At 42.6% G+C, this 22,232-nt stretch overlaps 1 protein-coding gene across 15 annotated transcripts in view; it reads left to right on the top strand.

Moving 5' to 3' along the window:
- KIF13A (kinesin family member 13A) overlaps positions 2,174-22,232 on the top strand; it is a 218,491-nt gene continuing 198,432 nt past the window's right edge. For 9 of the 15 annotated variants that reach the window (XM_021100228.1, XM_021100225.1, XM_021100229.1 and 6 more), the window contains exons 1-2: positions 2,175-2,397; positions 2,676-2,766. In XM_021100228.1, the coding sequence (XP_020955887.1) occupies positions 2,343-2,397; positions 2,676-2,766 (146 nt within the window). In that variant the 5' untranslated portion in view covers positions 2,175-2,342. Of the gene's footprint in view, positions 2,398-2,675; positions 2,767-22,232 lie in introns of all 15 variants that reach the window. The other 6 variants (XM_021100217.1, XM_021100220.1, XM_021100218.1 and 3 more) reach the window with 2 other exon arrangements.

The raw sequence follows: 22,232 nt of genomic DNA, 5'->3' as shown, positions 1-22,232 counted from the left end.
GCACTTTCCCACTCTAAAACAATGTTATTTCAAATGAGTTAAGGCTAAAAACTGTTTTGAAGAAGAAACTTTTTTTTTTCTTTTTTCTTTTCTTTTCTTTTTTGCATTTTTAGGGCTGCATCTGCAGCATATGGAAGTTCCCAGGCTAGGGGCTGAATCAGAGCTGTAGCTGCCAGCCTATGCCACAACCACAGCAAAGCCAGATCCAAGCCATGTCTGTGGCCTACACCGCAGCTCACAGCAATGCTGGATCCTTAACCCCCTGAGCAAAGCCAGGGATCGAACCCACGTTCTCGTGGATCCTAGTCGGGTTTGTTATCGCCGAGCTGCAATGGGAACTCCTTGAAGAAGAAACCCTTCTTAGAAGAGGTAAGGGCTAATCTGGGCCTTTAGAGTTGTAGACAGAAACTATTTAACCAGCAGCACCAAATTAATCTGGCCAACCCACCTTAAGACCTCTTACCTATTTATGGTGTGTTGTGGGTCCTCATCCTTCAGACCCTCTCCCAGTCACTTGCAACCCTCAATTCTTACATCCCAGTGGCTGCTAAGTCATCTTGCCTCTGTACTGCATTGGCTTCGCTCTAGCCATCATCACTTCTGATCTAGAGGACTGCGAAAGCCTTCTGGAAGGTCTTATGAGTCATTCCTCAGAATGCTCTGAACACATCAGTCCCCGGCTCCAAAACCAAAGCATTCATTCAGTTTCCATTGCCTTTTGAATAAAGTTGAAAAAAAAAAAAAGTTTTTTCTCTTTCTCTCTTTCTTTTGGCTGCACCGGCGGCATTTGGAAATTCCCCCCCGCCAGGACTGGCATCTGAGCTGCAGCTGCAACCTATGCCACAGCTGTGGCAATGCCGGACCGTTTAAACCATGGTGCTGGGCTGAGGAATGGAACCCCAGCGGACACAGAAACAAGGCCGGACCCTTAACCCACTGCACCCAGCCGGAACTCTCAGTTGCAGTCTTAGGCATTCAAGGATTTCATGATGTGACAGAGAATGAAGGGAGGGGTGGTGATGAAAAAAGAAGAGTAAGAGTGGGGAGAGAGTCAAGCTCATACTTGGCACCAGTTGGAGACAGAATTGAAACTGTCATCGCATCTGCTACACAGTCCAGCGTCATATCTGATTCCGTGCTATTTTTCCCGCCACAGAGTGCGCGTCTGCAGCACAAGACGCATAACTTTATTCACGCTTTTGTGTGTCCTCCGCAGCACTTTGCACACAGTTGTTCCCAGTACAATTTCCATTGACCTTAAGGATGGTTGAATTCCCACAATCAAGCAAACTGGAACGATTTCCCTAGACCTAAATCTAAGGTTTTAGACTTTTGTACACTTCAAAATGCCTGGCACACAGTAAGCGCCCAATAAGCACTTGTTGAGCCGCACAGAATACATCAGATTCGCCCAGTTCAGCCCTGGCAGAGAGGTCGGCCTCTGGCAGGACGACAAAATCCATGGCTATTAAATTGTTATGTAAGAGTTAATGACCCTCCTGGCCCACTTGACATCTCTCCGGCAAGAGAAGTGCAAGGGCAGGGAAAGGAAGAGAGAGCAGTATTTGCAAACACTCTCTCTCTCGGTGGTAGGGGCACAGATTGATTTCTAGCCTTGGTTCACCATAAGGATCTGAAAACACCGCTGCGCGCGCCAGGCGGTGCGGGGCGGGAGGAGCGGGCGGCGTGCTGGCATTTCGGTTGAGGCGCATTCCCTTCCGTGGGTAAGGCCTGCCCACCCGGCACGCCCAAGGGCGCTGGGTCTGCGGGTGACAGCGGCCCCAGAAGGTGACTCGAGTTCTAGGCGGTGCCCGTGGGGTCCCCGCTGGCTCGGGTGCAGGCCGGGCCCGGGGAAACCGGGCGCCCCGCCCCGGGTGGCAGCAGCCCCGAGCCCCCAGCCGCTCGCCGTCCCCTCCCGGGTATCCGCTGCGCTCCAGTGGGCGCCGCCGGGCCCGGCTTCCCCGAGCCGGGGGGCGCGCACGCCGCGAGGCGCGGAAGATGGCGGCGCGGCCGGGACCGGGGTGGCCGCGAGGGGCCGCGGCGCTTGGCGCTCGGCTGGGCCGGCGCGGCTAGAGCGGCGCCTGGGCCCGGGCGGCGCGGCCTCCTCCCCGCCCGCCGCCGCCGCCGCCGCGCCCCGCCCCGCGCGCCCGCCCGCCTGCCCGCCCCTCCCCGGGCCGCGGCCGTGCCCCGCGTCGCGCTCCCCCGGGATGGCCCGCGCGCCTCGGCGCTGCCTCTCGGAGCACACGGCGGAGCGGCGGCGGCCGCGCTCGGGGGGCGCGCGGCTGCGGCGGCGGCGGCGCCGCGCGTGAGGGGCCGCCTCGGGCCGAGCGGGCGCCGCCAACATGTCGGATACGAAGGTAAAAGTTGCCGTCCGGGTCCGGCCCCTGAACCGACGAGGTGAGGAGCTTTCCGCTCGTTTTCGTGTGTGGTCGGGCCGAGGGCGGGGGCAACTTTGGAAACTGCGGGGCCGCGGGGCTGGGGCGGCCGAAGCGGAGCCGGGGTCGGTGCGCCCGGCCGGAGGCGGCGCCCGCACCGGTCGCGGGACCCGGCGCGCCGGCTCCCGGCTCCCGGCTCCCGGCTCGGCCGCCTCCCGGGGGAGCCCGCACGGCGCACGAAAGCGGGCTGCGGGCGCGGATGCTCGACTTTGCAACGTCCGTTTTGCCTTTGGCTTTCAGAACTGGAACTGAACACCAAGTGCGTGGTGGAGATGGAAGGGAATCAAACGGTCCTGCACCCTCCTCCTTCTAACACCAAACAGGGAGAAAGGTAAAGCGGGTGCCGAGAGGGCGGGCGGGAGGGTCCAGCCCCGCCGCCTCCTGCAAGTTTGAGCCAGGAAAATGGGAGTGCTCTTTCCTATTGTTAGGAGGTCGGCTTCAAGTTTGTCGCACGCTCCTGGCTGAAGCTGTGGCAAGTCCAAGTTCCTCTCTCCTCCCTCTGCCCCCCTCCTCGTTGTCCCCTCCCACCTAGAGCGGCATCAGGCTGCGCCCCCAGGCCAGAGCCGGGACCAGTCGGCTGTGCCTCCTGTCGGGTTCGAGGCACCCAGAGAGTGAGGGAGCAGGATGGGACCCTTGAGACAATGAGTCCAACGGCCACATTTTACAGATGCGAAAACTGAGGCCTGAGTTGGGCAGATGACCACCCCAAGGCCTGGTTCGTGGAACCCAGTGCCCTTGGTTCTTTCCACCCCTGCTCTGTTTGCTTTATTTGGCAGAACTGTTAAGGAACTTTGTGTGTAAAATGAGAGGTGGGAAGGAACACCCCCACAATAAAGCAAACAGTATTGTACGACGTAGGCTCAGGCCTGGACCATTTAAAATCTTTTTTTATTTTTTATTTTTGGTGCTGGGTTGAAATAATGCTTGAAGGTAATGCGCGAATTTTGATTTTCAAGGAAACAAAAGTAGTGCCCCGAGCTGTATAGACGATGGGGGGGCATGTTTAAAAGGGGGCTGTATTTACTAGATGGCAACATATTTGCATTTGAAAAGTGACAACTGTTGGATCCTTATTAATTCAGCTCTATTCCACGCAGTAGTATGGGAAAATGCCCTAAAATAATTTGAATATTTGGCATTTTTCTGGTAAGCCCCTGAGAAGAAAACGGTTGGAATTCGTTCAGACTAGCAGTGCAGTAGCTTGTAAAAATAGAAAGGAAAAACCAGGGAGATTTGACAAAATTAATTCCTCTCCGGCATGAGTTTGTGTTTTTGAAAGTCACCTGTTGATTGATGTGATACAATTTAGTGCCTTTTTTTTTTTTTTCCTCTTCGGAGATTTTTTTTTCCCCCCACTGAAGAGAGACTGAAAGTAGGGTTTGTTACTTTATTGCCAAAGGAAGCAACTGCCTTTATTCTGTAATCCTATGGTGTTCAGACATAGTTTTGTTAAATTTGGGGGGAGAAATTACCAATAGGTGAGATGGGGAATTCTTTTCTTTTTGTGCTGAGGCTAGACATTTTTATCCAGGGTGCAAACATTCTGCTTCCTATAGCAGATTGTTACAGTGATTGTAAATAGCTAAGTTATATTTAAAATGTGTTAAATACTTTTCAGGAATGGGCGTATCCTTGGATAATATTTTGAGATACATTTTAGATATTTGTAGTATTTTAGATACATTTATAGCACTATAGTTGTATATTTCATGATGATACTAACCTCATTGAGCAAATGAAAACATTTACAGATTAGATTCCCTCATCACCAGCATTTCCCCACCCCTCAACATGAATATTTTCATACTGTTTCAGAAAAAAAATTCTGCTGGGTCAGTCTTGAAAGCCATCTAGGGAACAGGTAGACTGTTAATTCCTTTTACATAGCTGTGGCTTCTCTTTTCCTTGCTGATTTGTCACCTACTCTTTGTCACTCTTACCTGTAAGCAATGTTACTGTTCACTACTATTTAATGAAATGAAGCTTTGTCATTTGTGGACAGAAACAGATTTAGTTTTGTGGAATTTGGATGGAAATTACAACTGTAGACCGTTGGTTTTGAAATGCTAAATAATCAGTTGACCATTTTTTGGGCCACCAACATGGTTACTAATCAGGATGTTTTAAGTACTGATTTGAAGGGTGATTTGGGGATTTATCCATCTGCTTGCTTATTGGAATAGCCCCTTATCTGGAGCTATAAGAATAGCATTGAAACATGGCTGTTCTCTGGTTCTGACCTCCTGACAAGAGGATAGGCGGATGGACTCTTTCTGTGGGATTCTGCCTGGGTACCTGTCATTCAGTTAACACAGCAGTGCTGCTTGCAGGTTAGGATTACTGTCTTTGCAAGGATGGAGACATCAAATGCATTTTGATTTTCATCATGCAGCCCGCTTTCATATTTTTCCAACTGGCTTTTCCCTTAATGCTACAGTGCATTTAAAAATAGAAACAGTTCCTCTCTTGGGTTTTGGGTTGATTAATTGCAACAATGCTTCATGTTGTGTTTGCAATTCATTTCTATCATTTGTTTTGGAATAGAGCTCAGAGCAAGGCAAGACTATTATTTTTCTTACCTAGAAGTCCAAGATTTGAAGTTTAAGAAGTTCTTAAATTGATATTGGCAAACCTGTCAAATTGAAAATTACTATTTTTCTGACTATTGTAAGAAATTACTAATGTATTAATCACAATTGGAATTTTAAGTCACTGGATGACTGTTTCCAGATCTACTAGTAAAAACAGGCAAAGGTGCATTGGTTTCCAGGAAAAGAAACAGATAGGCTTAGCTTTCATAATTTCCCCCCATTGTGGAATCAAAGCCAAGACTACATGCTACGGACTAAAAGATCACAGGGCTCCTGAGATTAAAGATGTTTGTTTTGGTCCTGAAATTCTAAGATTGTAACACATCACAGAGGTGCAGGTTAGTAGTAGCTATGTTTGTATCAATCACCATTCTGAAACATTGACATTTATGAATGTTTCTTAAAATACCATTGCTGGAGATATTTACAAAGTTCAGATCATGCAGGTACCATGCTTGGCAGAGGAGATCCAAAGATACCCAGTGCCCATCTCACCTTTGAGAGATGTGGGGACAGAGAGGCAAAAATAGAGAACAGACAATGTGGATTATGTAGGCTTGCTTTTGCCATTACATATGCCACATCACCTGGAAATTACCTTTTTTCCTCTCCTCTTCTTGAGGCTGTGACCTCAGGGAAGGCAGGTACCTTGTCCTACTTACTTCTGTGTTCCATGCCTCTGAGTATCTGGTGCATAGCAGGCACTCAGCAAATGTCTGCACTGTGATGGTTTGCGGTGTGATGGGAGGGCCAAAGAGGGGCTGTGGACGTGACCTGGGGCCTGGCATCCCTCAAAGACTGGTGGCATTTGCGCTGGTCACATGGGTGCAGGTTCACTTTTTCAAGGTTGAAAGTCCTTTGTCGAAGAAAGTGAAAGCATACCTGCCACAAATTACTTCTGGGTGATTGTGCTTGTGTGCGTGCGTGCGTGCAGGATGTGGAATAGGATGTAGAAGCCAGGCAATTCCAGAAGGGAGACTAGAATGAGAACCCTTACTATGCCTAAATAGATAATAGTTTAAAAATCAAAGTATAGCAGATATGCAGCACAGTCTTCCTCTCACCCCTGCTGTCATCCCTACGCTTCCCATCCTCATTCCCCCTTCTCTCCAAAGAAAGGTAACTATGGACATTCATTTCTCATGCCTATTTCAAATACACCCCCCCACACACATATATGTTGTTTCCATGTATTCCAACAGATATATTTTCTATCCTTACATTCCGGTATACTGACTCCTTCATTAAAAGAAAAAATTTTAATACCCAGTATGGTGGTAGTGCATTTAAAAATATACATACTAGGAGTATTTAAAGAGTGTTATAATGGAATATTTTCATTAGCTGTCATTGTTTTCCATTTCTTTGCTTAAATATAGGTAGATTGACATCTCTCACTTTAAGAAACAAGACTAGAAGTAATTATAGCACAGTATAGATTAGTGATTTTGTTCACAGTTCAAAGTTAAAAATGCATTTTACATTATGCAGTGTGTGCATACATATGTGAACGTTCATGAAAAAATTTACTGTGTGCAGTTTCTCTGTTGTTTCCTATCCTCTTCATCCCACTCTAATTCATCTTAGAAATGATGGCTTTGACTTGAATTAATTTCACAACCCACTAAAGGGTCACAAGTTTGTAATTTGAAAAAATACAGGTTTAGTGGGTAAGAGGTTGGGTTCTGTGATACACACACATACATACACATATTTGTGTGTGTGTGTGTATACATATATATAATCAGTGTAAATGGTTAAAAGTGTGAAGTAGTTGTATAGTTTATAAAGGCTATGATTAAAAAAAGAGAGAGAGAGGAGTTCCTGTCGTGGAATGAATGAACCTGAGTAGAATCCATAAGGATGCAGGTTCCATCCCTGGCCTCGCTCAGTGGGTTAAGGATTCAGCATTGCTGTGAGCTGTGGTGAAGGTTGCAGATGTGGCTTGGATCCCATGTTGCTGTGGCTGTGGTGTAGGCCGGCGGCTACAACTCCTATTCAGCTCCTAGCCTGGGAACCTCCATATGCTGCAGGTGTGACCCTAGAAAAGACAAAAGACAAAAAAAAAAAAAAAAAAAAAAAAGAGAGAGAGGGAGAATCAGAGTTCCTATTGTGACTCAGTGGCTTAAGAACCTGACTTGTGCCCATGATGATGTGGGTTGGATCCCTTGGATTCCTGTCCTTGCTCAGTGGGTTAAGGATCTGGCATTGCTGCAAGCTGTAGCCTGGGTTGCTGATGCATGGGTTGCAGATGTGCTCAGATCCCATGTTGCTCTAGTTGTGGCATAGGCTGGCAGCAGCAGCTCAAAAAAAAAGAAACTTCCTAATTTCTAGCCCCAGAGGCAACCGTATATAGTTATTTTAGCTCATTCTTTTGGAATTTTCCTCCATATTTCTGAATAACCTACTAAGAGTACTAGTTTTTTAATTTGCTCTCCTCTGTTCTCTTTCTGTGCCTTATTCTCACCCCATCCCCAAATTCTCCCCATCCCCCATTTTCCCAGTATAGTTATGAAACAGGTCAATATTTAGTGTTGCCATTATTTATATGATTATATGGAACACGCTTGAGCCGTGTACTCTTCTATGATTTCTTTTCCTGTCATACAAACCTTTTTGTTTTCCCTGGAGTTAGCAATTGTTTTTATTTTCTCCTTGTTCTCTAATTTGCTTCTTATATGCTTACCATTAATTTCACATTTAAGTTATTTGTCCCTTGCCCACATCTTCTTTCAAGACATTCAGATATATCAAGTACTCTCTTGACTTCATCTTCTTAGAAACATTTCTGCTTGACCCTTCTACCATGTTCCTTTATGAACTGGTAATCTCTGCCTGATGTAGCTGTCATCCTGGGGGTTCCTGTCGCATCAATCTAAGAATTCCTTTTACCTCTCTTCTGTGCGGAATCTCTGTTTTTCTGTTTCCCTTTTCTTTCTTGGTTTACTGCCTTTTGTGGAGCATATCCTTCGGTAGCTTTCTGATAAAATTTGGGAGGTAAAGTTTTTTGAACCCATGAAAATATCTTCCTTCTACCCACTTACCTCATTAGTAGTTTGGATGGGTATTAAGTTCTATTTTAAAGATAGTGGTTGCTTTAGTGTCTTCTAGTTACTAGCATTTCTTTTGAAAAGTCCAAAGCTATTTGGATTTCTAATCCTTTAGATGTGACCTAGATTTTCCCTTACTGAAATCTTATAGAATATTCTTGCTTTTCCGTTTTTGTGAAATCACAGTGGTGGGCCTTTGGATCTGGAAACTTTTATCCTTCAGTTCGGAAAATATTGTTAATTCATTAACAAATTCTCTTCTTCATTTACTGTGTTCTCTGGAACACTTATTTGGACATGGGGTTTCCTGAACTGGTCATCTAATTATTTTGTTTTTCCTTTCTACTTTTCATCTCTTGGTTTTGTTCCACCTTCTGAGAGATTTGTTCTACTTTATTTTTTACTTTTTATGTTTAATTTTTTCTGATATCATATTTTTAATGTCTAAAAGCTCTTTCAGTCTTTAAAAAAAATAGTGTCTAAGTTTCCTGGTTGTGGCATTTTCTGTGTCTTTTTGAAGGTACTAATGACAGTTTCCTCTATATAGTCGGCTTTTTTTTTTTTTTTTTTTAAGTGCATTGTTTTGTTTGTGTTGGTGTCCGTCTTTTATGTTAAGAGTCTTCCTCAAATGTATCTAGTTAGATAGGGTTTGGGCTTTCTCTAGGACAAGGACTATATATGATTCATCTTTATGTTCTCAGGGCTTAGATTCGGCAATGCCTAGCACCCTGAAAGCATTTTGTAAATTCTCTTTGCTGTTTTTAAAAAATTATTATTATTAAAAAGTTCTGTCAAATCCCTTTTATTTTTAACCTCCAACAATAGAAATAAAAATTTTTTCTTAAGAGCACATATAAATGCTGGAATTGAGTGTAGTAGCTCCTTTAAATAATTCTTAGTTATCCACATTCATAAAGATAATTAGTTGTAGTCAGTACAAAAGCTGGAAAAATTACAAAAATCCTATTTTTGTATCACTATTGCAAAAAAATCAGATTTTTTTTTTTGGAGGGGTCACCTTTAGTTTTAAAATTTATATGCTTTTTGGGTTGGGAAAAATTCTCAAACTGATACTAAACTGGCCAGTGTATCATCCTACCACTTGGCTGCTTCTGGCAAAATCTAGTTAGACATAAGTGGATAACTTGGATTGTTTCCAGTTTTTAATAAAATTACATATGCTATGCATTCATGTTTTAAAGAAATTTACAGGAAGAAGTCTTCCCCAAATAGTAAGCTTCCTGAAGACTTCTAGGTTTCTGACAGTGTTTCAACCATAGTTACCCTTTCTTAGATTTTCCCTGGAGCTAAGAACAGAGTTTTTATGCATTTAGAATTTAAAGGAGTTTGGAGAACATTACCAGCAGAGGAAACAGAATAGCAGATAAATTGACGTATAAAAACATTCAGAAAGAGTACTTTGTACCTTGACAGTGTAAGAAATGAATTTTACTAACAGAACTGTCAGGAAAGGAAATAATACTAAAATTCACATGAAAACATGTATTAAAGCAGTCAAGAGTTGATCTATATGGGGTTCAGGAGCTGTCTTTTCAAAGATCACTCTACAGAATGCTTCTGGGAATTTAGATTTGCAAGTGTAAGAAGAAAATGTGAGAAATTTTTCCTTGGAAATTAGCTTGTTTGGCATTTTACCACCCAGCAACTATGTGGAAACTAAAAAAAAAAAAAAAAGGAAAAAATGTGCAGTTTTCACATCTCTAAAATTTTGTTGTAAAAATGCATAATTCTTTTTTTTTTTTTTTTGTCTTTTTGCCTTTTCTAGGACCGCTCCCGCGGCATATGGAGTTTCCCAGGCTAGGGGTCGAATTGGAGCTGTAGCTGCTGACCTACGCCAGAGCCACAGCAACGCCAGATCCAAGCCTTGTCTGTGACCTACACCATAGCTCACGGCAATGCTGGTTCCTTAACCCACTGAGCAAGGCCAGGGATCGAACCCGCAACCTCATGGTTCCCAGTCAGATTCGTTAACCACTGTACCACGATGGGAACTCCAAAAATGCATAATTCTTATATTTGATTGTAAGATCTCAGGTTAAAAAGAAAGGAGCCATTCTTGTAGACTCTCAGAATTAGGAGGACAACTGGTCCAGGACCCATCATTTGCTTGAATGAAGTCTTGATTTCATGTTACTCTGAGATTCAGTGAATCATTGATACTGTGTAGAACTTTTTTACCAAATTATCCTTGAAATGGACCTTTCACATCAAAGCACAATTGCATCTTTTTAAAAGATTGCTTCCTAAAATATTCTAAATTTTTTTTCTCTTTTTATGGCTGCTTCTGTGACATATGACAGTTCCCAGGCTAGGGGCAGAATCAGAGCTGCAGCTGCCAGCCTACACCACAGTTGTGGCAACACTGGATCTGAGCCTCATCTGTGACCTCCACTGCACTTTGCGGCAACTGCTTGTGGTAGCCTGGATCCTTAACCCACTGAGTGAGGCCAGAGAGCAAAGCCACATCTTCATGGACACTGTGTCAGGTTCTTAACCCACTGAGCCACAATGGGAACTCCTACTCTAAAATGTTTTTGAAGAAGCGTGGCAGAAATAAAAAGGGGGTTGGGGGAATAGGGTGGGGTGGGAGGAAGTATCCTTATCCAGCCAAACCAAAAAAATCTATTATTGTTATTTTTCCTCTTCCTTCATTTTGTCCTTATCCATAAATTTAAGTTGTTGAAATTGCAGACTTCTGTTTGCCATTCTCCCATGTGTATTTTGTCATGCCTCACAATTTTCATAGCTAATAATTTTAATAATTGAGTAGCATTTCATAATTTTTAACCAAATTTCTGTATTTTTGGACCTGAGAGTTGTTTCTCATAATGATTATAAATGACCGGGAGCATCTTCTTAGAACTTTTGTAGAATCCTTTACTAATTGAAAGGTATTTCTTCTCAAGCAAGCTTGCTAACACAGAAGTACATCTTTGAAGTTGTATAACATGAACCATTTCCTTACATTATAATGGAGTTAAAAGTTGACCATTTTTAGATTTAAGTATGAGCTAGGTTATGGAGAAAATGATTTTGTGTGGGGAGTAACCATGCAGGTGTTCTCACACCAGAGAGCACACCAGAGTCCTTTAGAGAGCCCCACCCGCCAAGGTTCTGCTCCCATGGCTTGGCTTGAGAGTTTGCATTTTTGACAAATCCTCAGGTGATGTTGATGCTCTTAGCGCAGGACCACACTTTTGAGAATCACTGCTCTGGACCAGCACCGTCCGGTAGGTGGAAATGTTTTACACACCGCTGTCCAATATGGTGACCCCTCTTGGTGTAGGATTACTTGAAATGTGGCCGTGCAGCCAAAGAACTGAATTAAATTTCATTTCATTTTCATTAGTTTAAATGAAACAGCTACATGTGGCTACTATATTGGACAGTACAGGTCTGGACATCGTTCGAAATCTTGCTTGCACATTTGAACCCCCAGAGATGCTTTAAAAATAGATGCTCAGGTCCTACCCCCAGAGTCTCTGGCTTAATTGGGCTGTTAGGATTTTTTAAACGAATTTCCGTGTGTCTCTCTAGTTACTATTGCTCCTTAGCCAATCTCCCCCAGAGTTAGAGCTCTGAAACCACTTTTTTTTTCCAATGATTTTAATTTTTTCCATTATAGTTAGTTTGCAGTGTTCTGTCAATTTACTACTGTACAGCAAAGTGACCAGTCAGGTGTATATGTATATATATATATATATATATACATATACACACACACACACACACACACACACACACACACACATTCTTTTTCTCACATTATCCTCCATCCTGCTCCATCATAAGTGACTAGATATAGTTCCCGGTGCTATATAGCATGAAACCACTATTTTTTTATCCTCCTGGATTCTGTGGGCCAGGAATTTGGACAGAGCAGATAGGACTTGTCCCTGTTCCACGATGCCTGGGGCCTCATCTTGAAGGCCAAAGTCTGAGGCTCTGGTCATCTGAAGGTGGGACTACCTGAGTGTCTGAGGTAGTTAACTCACCTGGTTGGCAGTTGATTCCGATGAGTAGCCATGCTTGACATACGCGGGTCTAGTTTAATAAACCAGGTTTTAAAGCCCAGTTTTACAGCTTGTCCTTTGGTTATTTTGCCATTTTGATTGTGGTCATGTATGCAAAAATTCTCGTAATCATTAACATCTCAGGTCTGAAAGCCTCATAAACTCAGCCTAAATATTTACCTTATTAAGGCAACTCATGGAGCTTTAATAGGCTCCTCCTGTGCCAAGGGTATGTATTATTATGAAAGTTAAGCCTCACAAAGCTAAATAAATTGTCTCCCATTAAAAAAACTCCTACTCTCTAGCCAGGTGTATTTAATCAAAATAGCTTATTTGTTTTTACTTATGCGGTGGCAGAGGGGGAAGGAATTGGCTCAGGCGTCTAGATGCAGGGTCCTTGCCTGTCCCTTCAGCCAGCCCCTTCACCTGACATCTTGGGAAGCACAGGGTTTTCAGCTTTCTAAAGGTCTGTGGACCACACTTCCCCAATTCAGGCCCTAGATCTACACGGCAGTCCCAGCCTAAGCTTTTGGATCAGGATGGTGTGATAGCTAGATGGGAGGTCTTGGCACTGCCTGGTCCTGCCACGAACCTGGTCTGTATCCTTGAGCTAGCCAATAACCCTTTTCCATCTGCGTCTCTTCATTTGTCAAACTGCCAGCTAATCTAGGCCATCTTTAAGATTTTCGGGTTTTGTTTTTTTAAGCTCTAATACGGCTATACCTGCATATAGAGTTGAATCAGATGGAGTAAGTAGCTAACACATACAGGAGCTGAAGTGGGTTGCACTGTAATTTACTCCTTGTCAGGTTGTTGGGAGAACTGGGGAAGACAAGGTCACTTTCTTGGGAGGCCCTGTTTGCCTGTAGTAGCTGATGTGACCATTGGAGGTGTCAAGTGAAATGAGACAGCCACTAGCTCCAGACAGCTGACACCAGTACCCCTGCGCCCAGGAGCCTGGCTTCTGCACAGATACTCTCTGTGTCTCAGCTGGGACAGCAGCTTTCCTGGGTGCCTCTAGGCCATTGTCAGCCTTCTGATTCGGACCTTTCAATTAGTTGTTATCTTGTGCAGTTGTGTTCTTTTGAGGAACCAGTGATTTTTAAGCTGTTCTTGCAGGCAGACAGCTGTGTTCTGTGATAAGTATGTACATGTGGGGGTGGAGAAATGGCATTTCCAGAGCAGCAAGCCTAAAGCTTCCTGGGGCAGCTTATTTTGTTTCTGAGGGTTCTGCCCTAACCCCACCCAAACTATGGTTAAACGCCAGTATTTCTTATCTTTGATGGTGAGACAAATTGTTGGTGGGGCAGAGAGAGCGAGAAAGAGAGGGAGGGAGAGAGGAAGGAAGAGAGAGGAAGAGAGAGGTTTGTGTCCTCTTCCTATTCTTTTGAAAGCAGGGTGGAGTTAGTGATTCCATCTGGCCCTTTGGAGTCTGGTCTGTAGGTGTGATGAGCTTTGCTGCTCTTAGAAGAGGCGAGAGGAAATCATTTGTGTGCAGTTCCCTGAAGGGAAGAAATTCAGTCTTTTTTTTTTTTTTTTTTTTTTTTTTAAGACAGGGAACAGGAAGGAAGGCTTTGAGGAAAGGGAAGCTTTACCCTTTGCTGTTGGCTCTTTGTGTCATCCTGAAGGGACACTCCCTTGATTGTACACCCACCAAGAATGACCATAACTATCCCTGTATCTCAAGCTGGGAGCCTCAGGGGAAAATTGGAAAAAAGCAAACCGTGCTGTGCTGAGCTCTTCTCTTGCGAGTGCTGAGTGGATAGATCCCAAATTTTGGGAGGGCCATGTACAGGGAACACTCGTGTGGTTTGTTAAACAGATTAACAAGCCTTTAAATATATTTACATTTTGTAGTTGAATAAAACAAGACCTCACCAGGGATGCTTTGTGTGCCCACCTATCCATATCCCAGCTCCATGAAGGGTTAAGATGTCTGGCTGAACTTGTAGTTGCTTCTGCTCCTTTTTAAATTAGATAACAAACTGTTAGCGTTTTTTTGTTTGCTTTTGTCTTTTGTTTCCTATCCTTAATGACTTCTATTTACATAGTTAATTAAAGCTTAGTATTCACCCATTTGAATTGTACCAGGGGATGGTTACAGTATTGCATTGAGAGAGATCCTTAAAATTACTTGTTTCAAGGGTAATGTTTTGAGTAAGGAAGAAGGAGTGTGGCAGGGAAAGCTTATCAAGATAATGGTGTTAAATTTGAGCAGCCTTATCCAGTTTTAAACATCTGCTTTTTTGATCTAGAGTTACTGTAACAAATAGGTAACATTAGCATGGTAGTGTAACTAAGTTTTTTGGAGTAGAATAGTCTGCGTTTTTGTAGTGAATTAGGCAGTGGAAATCATTGTCTCCATTTTTTTTTTTCCTTTAAATATTCAACGGAAATTATTTGCGTGTATAATTGAATTTTTTGAATGGCAGGGTATAGGTTTGCTTTTGTACTTTGATGCGTTGAAATAACCTCACCCATCTATTTAAAAGTTAGCCTAAGTGAAGTTTAGATTTTCTTATGTGAATGACCTCGCGTTTGACCCAGAGCTTTTACTCAATGAAAGGAAATCTTTTACTTGCCTTTGGTGTGTTTCTGTGGCCATCATCTGGGTGTGAAAAGCTGGTTTTGTAAAACACTATCAAGTACTGCGACAGAATGGTGTAGTGATCAAGAGCCACTCAGAGAACTTGAGACAAACTGCTTGTATCTGAAACTGAATCTGCAACTTAGGAGCTGCGAAATATTGGGCAAGTCCCTTAACCCTCTGTGCCTTGGTTTCCTTATTAGTGAAATGGGACTAATAAAAGTACAGACCTCATAGGGGTTGTGCGGATTAGTGTTACCTGAAAAACTGGGTTCACCTCTTGAAGGGTGTTGAGCCAAAAGCCACAACCAAGGCAGGGAGCAGGAGGAGGAGAATTTATTAATTGGCAGCAAGTAAGGAGAACACTGGGGATCTTTCCCAAAGTTGTAGCTCCGCAACAGAATTGGGGAAGTTTTTAAGCTAAGGGTACCCAAGAGGCTTTGGTGGTGCATGCATGTTCATGAAGGCCCTTGAGCAGAGGAGAATTCAGCGTTGAATTTGGGCAAAGCCAATGGAGTCCAAGCTTCTGACTGAAGTTAGAAAAGACCAAGTTCATTTTCCCGTCCTCCACCTGGGTGGGGGCCTTACTTCCTGCCGAACTCAAAAATTTGTGTCTGATTATTATGTATATCCTTTGAGGAGGAACTAGGACTGTTTTATCACTGAACGGTGTTTCTTGACTGTTTTTCCTTTGTTCTTGCATACCCTCACTTCCTTGAAGGTTATTAATTTCTGAGACCTGTTCAAGGGCAAGCATTGTGGCTGGGTTTAGATCACAGAATGGCTTAGGCTAAAAATGGCTTCTACGTCTTCTTCTTCTGCCTGGTTCACTTTCTCTGGGGACCTCCTGTGCACATTAGCACAGGGCCTTGCACTCATTACACATTAAGTGTCAACAGTTTAACATTTTTATTAATGTGGAACACTTAAGGTGTGTTGACCTAGGCTTTGTTTCTCATTTCAAGTTTAAGAAGTGTACTTTTTGAAACATCTGAAAAGAACAATTAAAGAAGGAAGTCTCAAAATTCTTTTAATCGTTAGGAATTTTCAGATTACTTTTGATTTACATGTGGACACTTCATGCAGTATGTGTTGAGAGACCACGTGTGTGGTTTAAACCAGACACCTGCTGAGCCTCAGCTGACAGATCACAGGGGCACTGCTCTGTGGAGATGGATGCAGTGAATTTTGTTCAAAGGGACATTCCTTCTGTAATAGGTGTTCACTGGTCTAGTCATTTGGCAGTCATTTGGGTAGAGAATATATGTCCAGAAATTGTGTGTGAATACACTGAGAAGTGAAGTGTTATTGACAAAATTTTGGCGTATTTGTAAAAGTGTGTTTGGGAAGAATGGGGGAGTTGGTGATGGGAGGGTACACCAAAGCCCTGGAATAAGATCTGAGGGGGGAACCTCCATGCAAATAGCCTGCCCTGGAATTTTATCAATTGCCAAACTATTTGAATAACAAGAGAGCCTGTTTGGACCTGCCCTGCGTCCTGGGTTGGCTTGGGACTCTAGCATTAGTTGTGCAACTTCAGCTCTTTGTAGTGAGTGCTGTTCCATTGCTACCTTAGACATAATATGTTCTCAATAAATGTCTGTTATACTTGATCATGTTTTTATTAATTGGATATATGGTTATGAAGCTTTAGTTAGTATAAGAAAATCGTAGATGGTTAGTACTACCTAGTCATAAATTGACTTCTAAGGAAATCAACATCTGAAGCTACCAAAACATTGTGTTCAGTAATGGGTTTCTGTGTTTTTTTTTTTTTTTTTTTTTCCTTCCTGAGTGTTGGAAATTAAGGTAACTCTGGCCCGGTCGCCAGTGTCAGAAAGTGAGACATGTGGACTAGGAGAAACCTCAACAAGGCTCTTTACTTCTGCAGAAGGGTGTGGGTACTCCAAAAAGCGCTTGCACTGAATAAAGGACACTCCCCTATTTATCCCTAATGCAGGTGGTTTACCTGTCCCCTTCCCATAGGTCAGGTCAGGGTGCACATTCTTCCCGGTTGGCTAATTTGAAACAAATTGTTACTGGGAGAAGAGGGAAAGAGGAGGAACACCCCCCCCCCCCCCAGGAAGGCATTTCAGCAAAATGGAGTAACCAAGATTTCCTTTGATAGAAAAGACATTATGTTACTTTCCTCATGAGGAAGCTGACTTTATTATCCCAGCCCCCAGACTGGTGACTCTGGTTCCAGTGTTTACCATGTTGCAGACATGGACTCAGGACCTCTCTATTAAAAATTCAAAGTGGAGAGATAGTTTTACTTGTAATTCTGGTTCTCCGGCACCCCTTAAGTTTTATCCTGAACTCATTTACTTATCTGTTTGTTTGTAATTTTTTGATTTTTGATAGTATTTCACTGACGCACTAAAATTCAGAAAATATATTTAGGCTATTTCATAGAAACATTCTAGTTTCCTTTGAACTTACTAGTCATTTTCTTAAACATTTTTTCAAAAGATAAATATGCAAACCTAAATGCGTGCATATTTGTGGTGTTTTTTTAAATAAGGGAGATATGTGTGTGCCCTCTTAGAAGTTTTGATCAAGTTATCCAATTTCTTGTGTGCAAAAATACAGAAAAAGCTAAAGAGGAAGATTATGAAAAGTTTTTATGTGCTAAATACTTTGTACATTTGCAGGAATGAGCACCAAGCATGCTCCTTTGTTTTTCTCCTTTTTCCCTCTGTATGTAGAACATCTCAGCCAGCGTTCCCAAGCCATGGCTTTGGGGAAAACACAGGAGTGTTTCTCCATTTGCCACACTCTGCTCTCGGCTGTGCCTCTGATGTCTTCCAGGCTCTCAGAGTTCACTACTGCTGCCCCTGGTTCCACCCCTGGATGCTGAACTTGATGGGATGACCTTGATGGGGGATGGGGAGGAGAAGGAATTACAGGGATTGGGTAGGCCTGGGCCCTGGCTTTCCAGGCCCTCCCCAAAGGCTTCTTGGTAATCTGGAGTCAGCATTAGGCCAAGGTGAGGGAGACAGGGTCAGACCATGCATGCTTCATTCCGTAGCTGGAATGTGTTAAAGCCTCTGAGGTCTGTATATTGTACATCTTCAATTTGAAATGGAGAGATAAATCCTTTGACTTGATTAGTTGACCTTCCTTATTAAATAGCTGCCAATCAACATGTTTCTGAGCCAGAAAGAATCCCTCTAGGTAGGACCCTGAATGCAGAGGATTCTGAGAGAGGAGATCTGATGGCAACATGAAGAAAGTGCATAGATTTCAGGCTGGTTACATGCTTACAGAAGTTTGCCTGCTTCAGTTACAAGTGTTTGTTTTTGATCAATTTTAATGAGGTCTGGACCTTGGATAGCCCTGGCCTTATTTGGTGAATTCTTTCTGGGGACCTCACTGATAGACCCTGGTACTGATGGCTGAGCAGAAATAGGTGAAAACCATTTTAAAGCTTGGAATTGGAGTCCCTGTTGTGGTTCAGAGGAAGCTAATCTGACTAGTATCCATGAAGATGCGGGTTCGATCCTTGGTCTCGCTCAGTGGGTTGGGGATCCGGCGTTACCAAGAGCTGTGGTGAAGATTGCAGACAAGGCTTGGATCTGGCTTGGATCCCACACTGCTGTGGCTATGGTGTAGGCTGGCAGCTACAGCTGAGATTCGACCCCTAGCTACAAACTTCCATATGTGATGGGTGTGGCCCTAAAAAGCAAAGAAAGAAAGCCTGGAATCCATTCTCCTGATCATTCTGGTGCCCGTCTTCCATCCATTTGTCCAAAAGCTGTGGCCCTGAGTCCAGGCAGAAATGAGTATTGCAGAAGGCCAGCTTGTTCACGTGTGTTTGCCTGCAGTGGGCTGCTGTGAAAATGCAAGCAGATTGGTTCTTGATCTGCTATAGGGTTGGATAAGTGGGAGTAATGTGGTATTCGTTGGAGGGCTGAAAACTGTAGTTAGAATTCAAACATGTAGAAACTTAACCAAACCAAAGCTACCTCTTGGTGGTATCTTCTCCTTTATTTCACCAAGCCCCTGGGTAGAGTGAGGTAATTCACTTAGCGTGGCCTTACCCCTCATAGTGATTGCGCCAAGATGCTTGTTGGTCAAAGCCCCACAGTCCCAAGCTTGAAGCCCCCCACCCTGCCTCCCACTGCTCAACCCACAAGTCCTTGTGGCATTAAGACATAGCAGGCTGCCCTTTTCTGAGTGAGGTGGAGTTGAGAGAAGCTCAGGGCCTATGTATTGGGGAAACACTGTTCCTGGTATTGGTTACTATGTTTTTTAACCCAAGGTTTGGTGTGACTGATCTCTTGGGAATTCACAGCTAACTTTTGCACAGCTTAGGGCTTCCAGACACAGGAAAGTAAAAGGCATATATCCTTCCTTTTCTTTTTAAAATCTCAAATAACTTTTTCATGTAATTTTTTCTAGTCATAACAGTAACATCCACTGCTAACTTAGAATATATAGGATATTAGAGATATGTAAAATAAAATTTGCTCACTATCCTAATAATATTTTGATGCATTCCCCTTTTTCCGTGCATGATATTTTATACTGCTGAATGAGGAAGTTATTTCTTAAGGTTGTGAAAAACAGCAATTGCATACTGCCTCTAGACTGTAACAATATCTAAAATTTTGAAATACTAACCTCAGCTAAGCATTAGTCCAAGTCAGAATTCTCTTGACATTTTATGTGTGTTGCTTTATCTTTTAAAAATTTTTTATTAAAGTACAGTTGATTTACAGTGTTATGCCAATTTCTGCTGTAGAGCAAAGTGACCCAGTCATCCATATATATATACATTCCCTTTTGTATATGATCTTCCATCGTAGTCTATCCCAAGACACTGGATATACTTCCCTGTGCTCTGCAGTAGAACCTCATTGCTTATCCATTCTAAATGTAATCGTTTGCATCTACTAACTGTCTGCTAACTCCCCGTCCATCCTACTCCCTCCCCTCCTCCTTGGCAACCATGAGTCTCTTCTCTATGTTTGTGAGTCTGTTTCTATTTTGTAGATAGGTTCATTTGTGCCATATTTTAGATTCCACCTATAAGTGATATCATATGGTATTTATCTTTTTCTGATTTACTTCATGTAATGTGAGAATCTCTAGTTGAATCCACATTGTTGCAGATGGCATTCTTTCTCTTTTTTTTATGACTGGGCAGTATTCCATTGTATATATGTACCACATCTTCTTAATCCATTTATCTGTCAATGGACATTTAGTTTGTTTCCATGTCTTGGCTGTTGTGAATAGTGCTGCTCTGAATATTGCTTTATATTTAATATCTCTCTTCATCAGTTTTCCCCTCCTCAGACTAATTTTTCCTTGAGAAAGTGCTCAGCACCAAAGGGAATAGAATGTCTGCTCAGCCGAGTGTGATATGTGGGATATTTGGAATTTCCCTCATTGATAAAGTAGCATTAATGGCACTAATTCTGGAGTTCAGGCTTCCTGGGTGTAAAGCTGAGCATCTGAACTTAACTAGCTGGGTGATCTTGAGCAATCTGTTGAAATAACCTCACGTAGCTTTGATTTCCAACTTAGTTTAAAAATAGATAAAGCACTTAATAATTTCTAGCACATGGAAAATATTGAGTGTTAGCTACTTTTATTAGTGCATTGTTATTAAAGCAGCAGTAAGAGCCATAAGACAGGGATGGTGCTGAAGTAGTGTGATGAATAATGGTGATAAGAACAAAAACACCTTCAGGTAACTTCTTAGAGTTATTTGATGAAGGATGCAGTCAAGTCTATGCTTGATCTGTGTTGAAACAGACATTGTGCCTTATTTAGATCTATTTGTTTGTTTGTTTTGTCTTTTTCCAGGGCCGCATCTGCAGCCTATGGAGATTCCCAAGCTAGGGGTCTAATCGGAGCCGTAGCCGCCAGCCTAAGCCACAGCCATAGCACCGTGGGATCTGTGACCTACCCCACAGCTCACGGCAACACTGGATCCTTAACTCACTGAGCGAAGCCAGGGATCGAACCTGCAGCTTCATGGTTCCTAGTCGGATTCCTTAACCACTGAGCCATGACAGGAACTCCTAGTTTTCATTCATGCTCTCCATTATTGTAAATGCTCAAATTGTCACATATTGACCAATGAGAATCTTCTTAATTGTGTTCGTTCAGTTACTCTTTAGAACTTTTGAAAGTGCCCTTGCTCACTGGCAAAAATATGTCCCAGAATCTTGAATACTCACTGTGGCAAGCTGTAAATCCATTTAGTGGAAAAGAGTCAAATTTGAGACAAATTCTAGTGGGTGTACTAGGTCATTTCTCATAAGTATTAAAGTTGCTGTGTTAGGTCACTTTAGAGACAGAATTAAAAGTACACATACATGTGGAGTTCCCGTTGTGGCTCAGTGGAAACGAATCTGACGAGTATCCATGAGGACTCAGGTTTGATCCCTGGCCTCGTTCAGTGGGTTAAGGATCTGGCATTGCCATGTGGTATAGGTCACAGACGGAGTTCGGATCTGGCATTGCTGTGACTGTGCCATAGGCCAGCGGCTACAGCTCTGATTCAACTCCTAGCCTGGGAGCCTCCAGGTGCAGCCCTAAAAAGACCAAAAAAAAAAAAAAAAAAAAGTACACATGTATAATTTTTATGAGTTGACATTGATAATTTTAATTTTAACCTTGCCTTTTTCATGCTGCTTACCTGTTTGAAAGTTTTAGCCCCAACGTTAGACTTCTTTTTAATTTGATGAACTTGTGATTATTCCTTAATCTAAAATTATGGCTAAAGCTAATGTGTTCTTCATCACCACGAAGGTAAATTAAAAATAAAACAAGGTCAATATCAGCCCTGATAATAAAGCTACTGAATAAGTGACAAGATGTAATATCACAGATGTCTTTGATTGCTGTGCTCTGAAAACATCTCACTAATGAAGCGCAGTTAAATTACTTTGTTTTGAGTCACTCGAAATAATTTTTTTTCCTTCCGGCTTCTAAAAAAAGAATGGAACTTTTGACTCAGTAAAAGCTATGTGAAATTTTATAAGGACCAGTGAAATAGTTTTTATGTCTAAACTGAATTTCTCTCATTCATTGTTGAAATGCTGGCCAGTAAAATGATTTTTTAGGAGATTTGAATCAAGTGGAACAAAAGACTTATTCTTCCTCACCTATGATTTTTTAATATTTGAATATTGTTCTCTGGGAGTCAAGATGTTTCCATGTCTAGCCTTTATTTCTTTAACACCTAATTAAATATGTGGGTAGACCATATCTGGATATTAAACATGACCAGAAAGTAAGAACTGTCAGAGAAAACTAATCCAGCGTTTTCCTTTGGGACACCTTAGGTTCCTTTGATATATATATTTATATATCTTTCAGAATCCTAAAAACATTTATCTGGCAAAATCAAGTCAACTTTGAAGATCTTCAGATGGCGGTCACCTAAGTCTGTGAAAAATTTGCCAGGCTAGTGTCATTTTTGTCCAATACACATTTTTACCAAAAACCCAAAACCAAGAGCAAAACAAAAACAAAAATCCCCAAACCAAAAGATACCCAAACAAACAAACCTTAAA

Source organism: Sus scrofa, chromosome 7 (genome assembly GCF_000003025.6).
Source record: "Sus scrofa isolate TJ Tabasco breed Duroc chromosome 7, Sscrofa11.1, whole genome shotgun sequence".
NCBI classification, from domain to species: domain Eukaryota; kingdom Metazoa; phylum Chordata; class Mammalia; order Artiodactyla; family Suidae; genus Sus; species Sus scrofa.
This window is presented reverse-complemented; position numbering and strand designations above follow the sequence as displayed.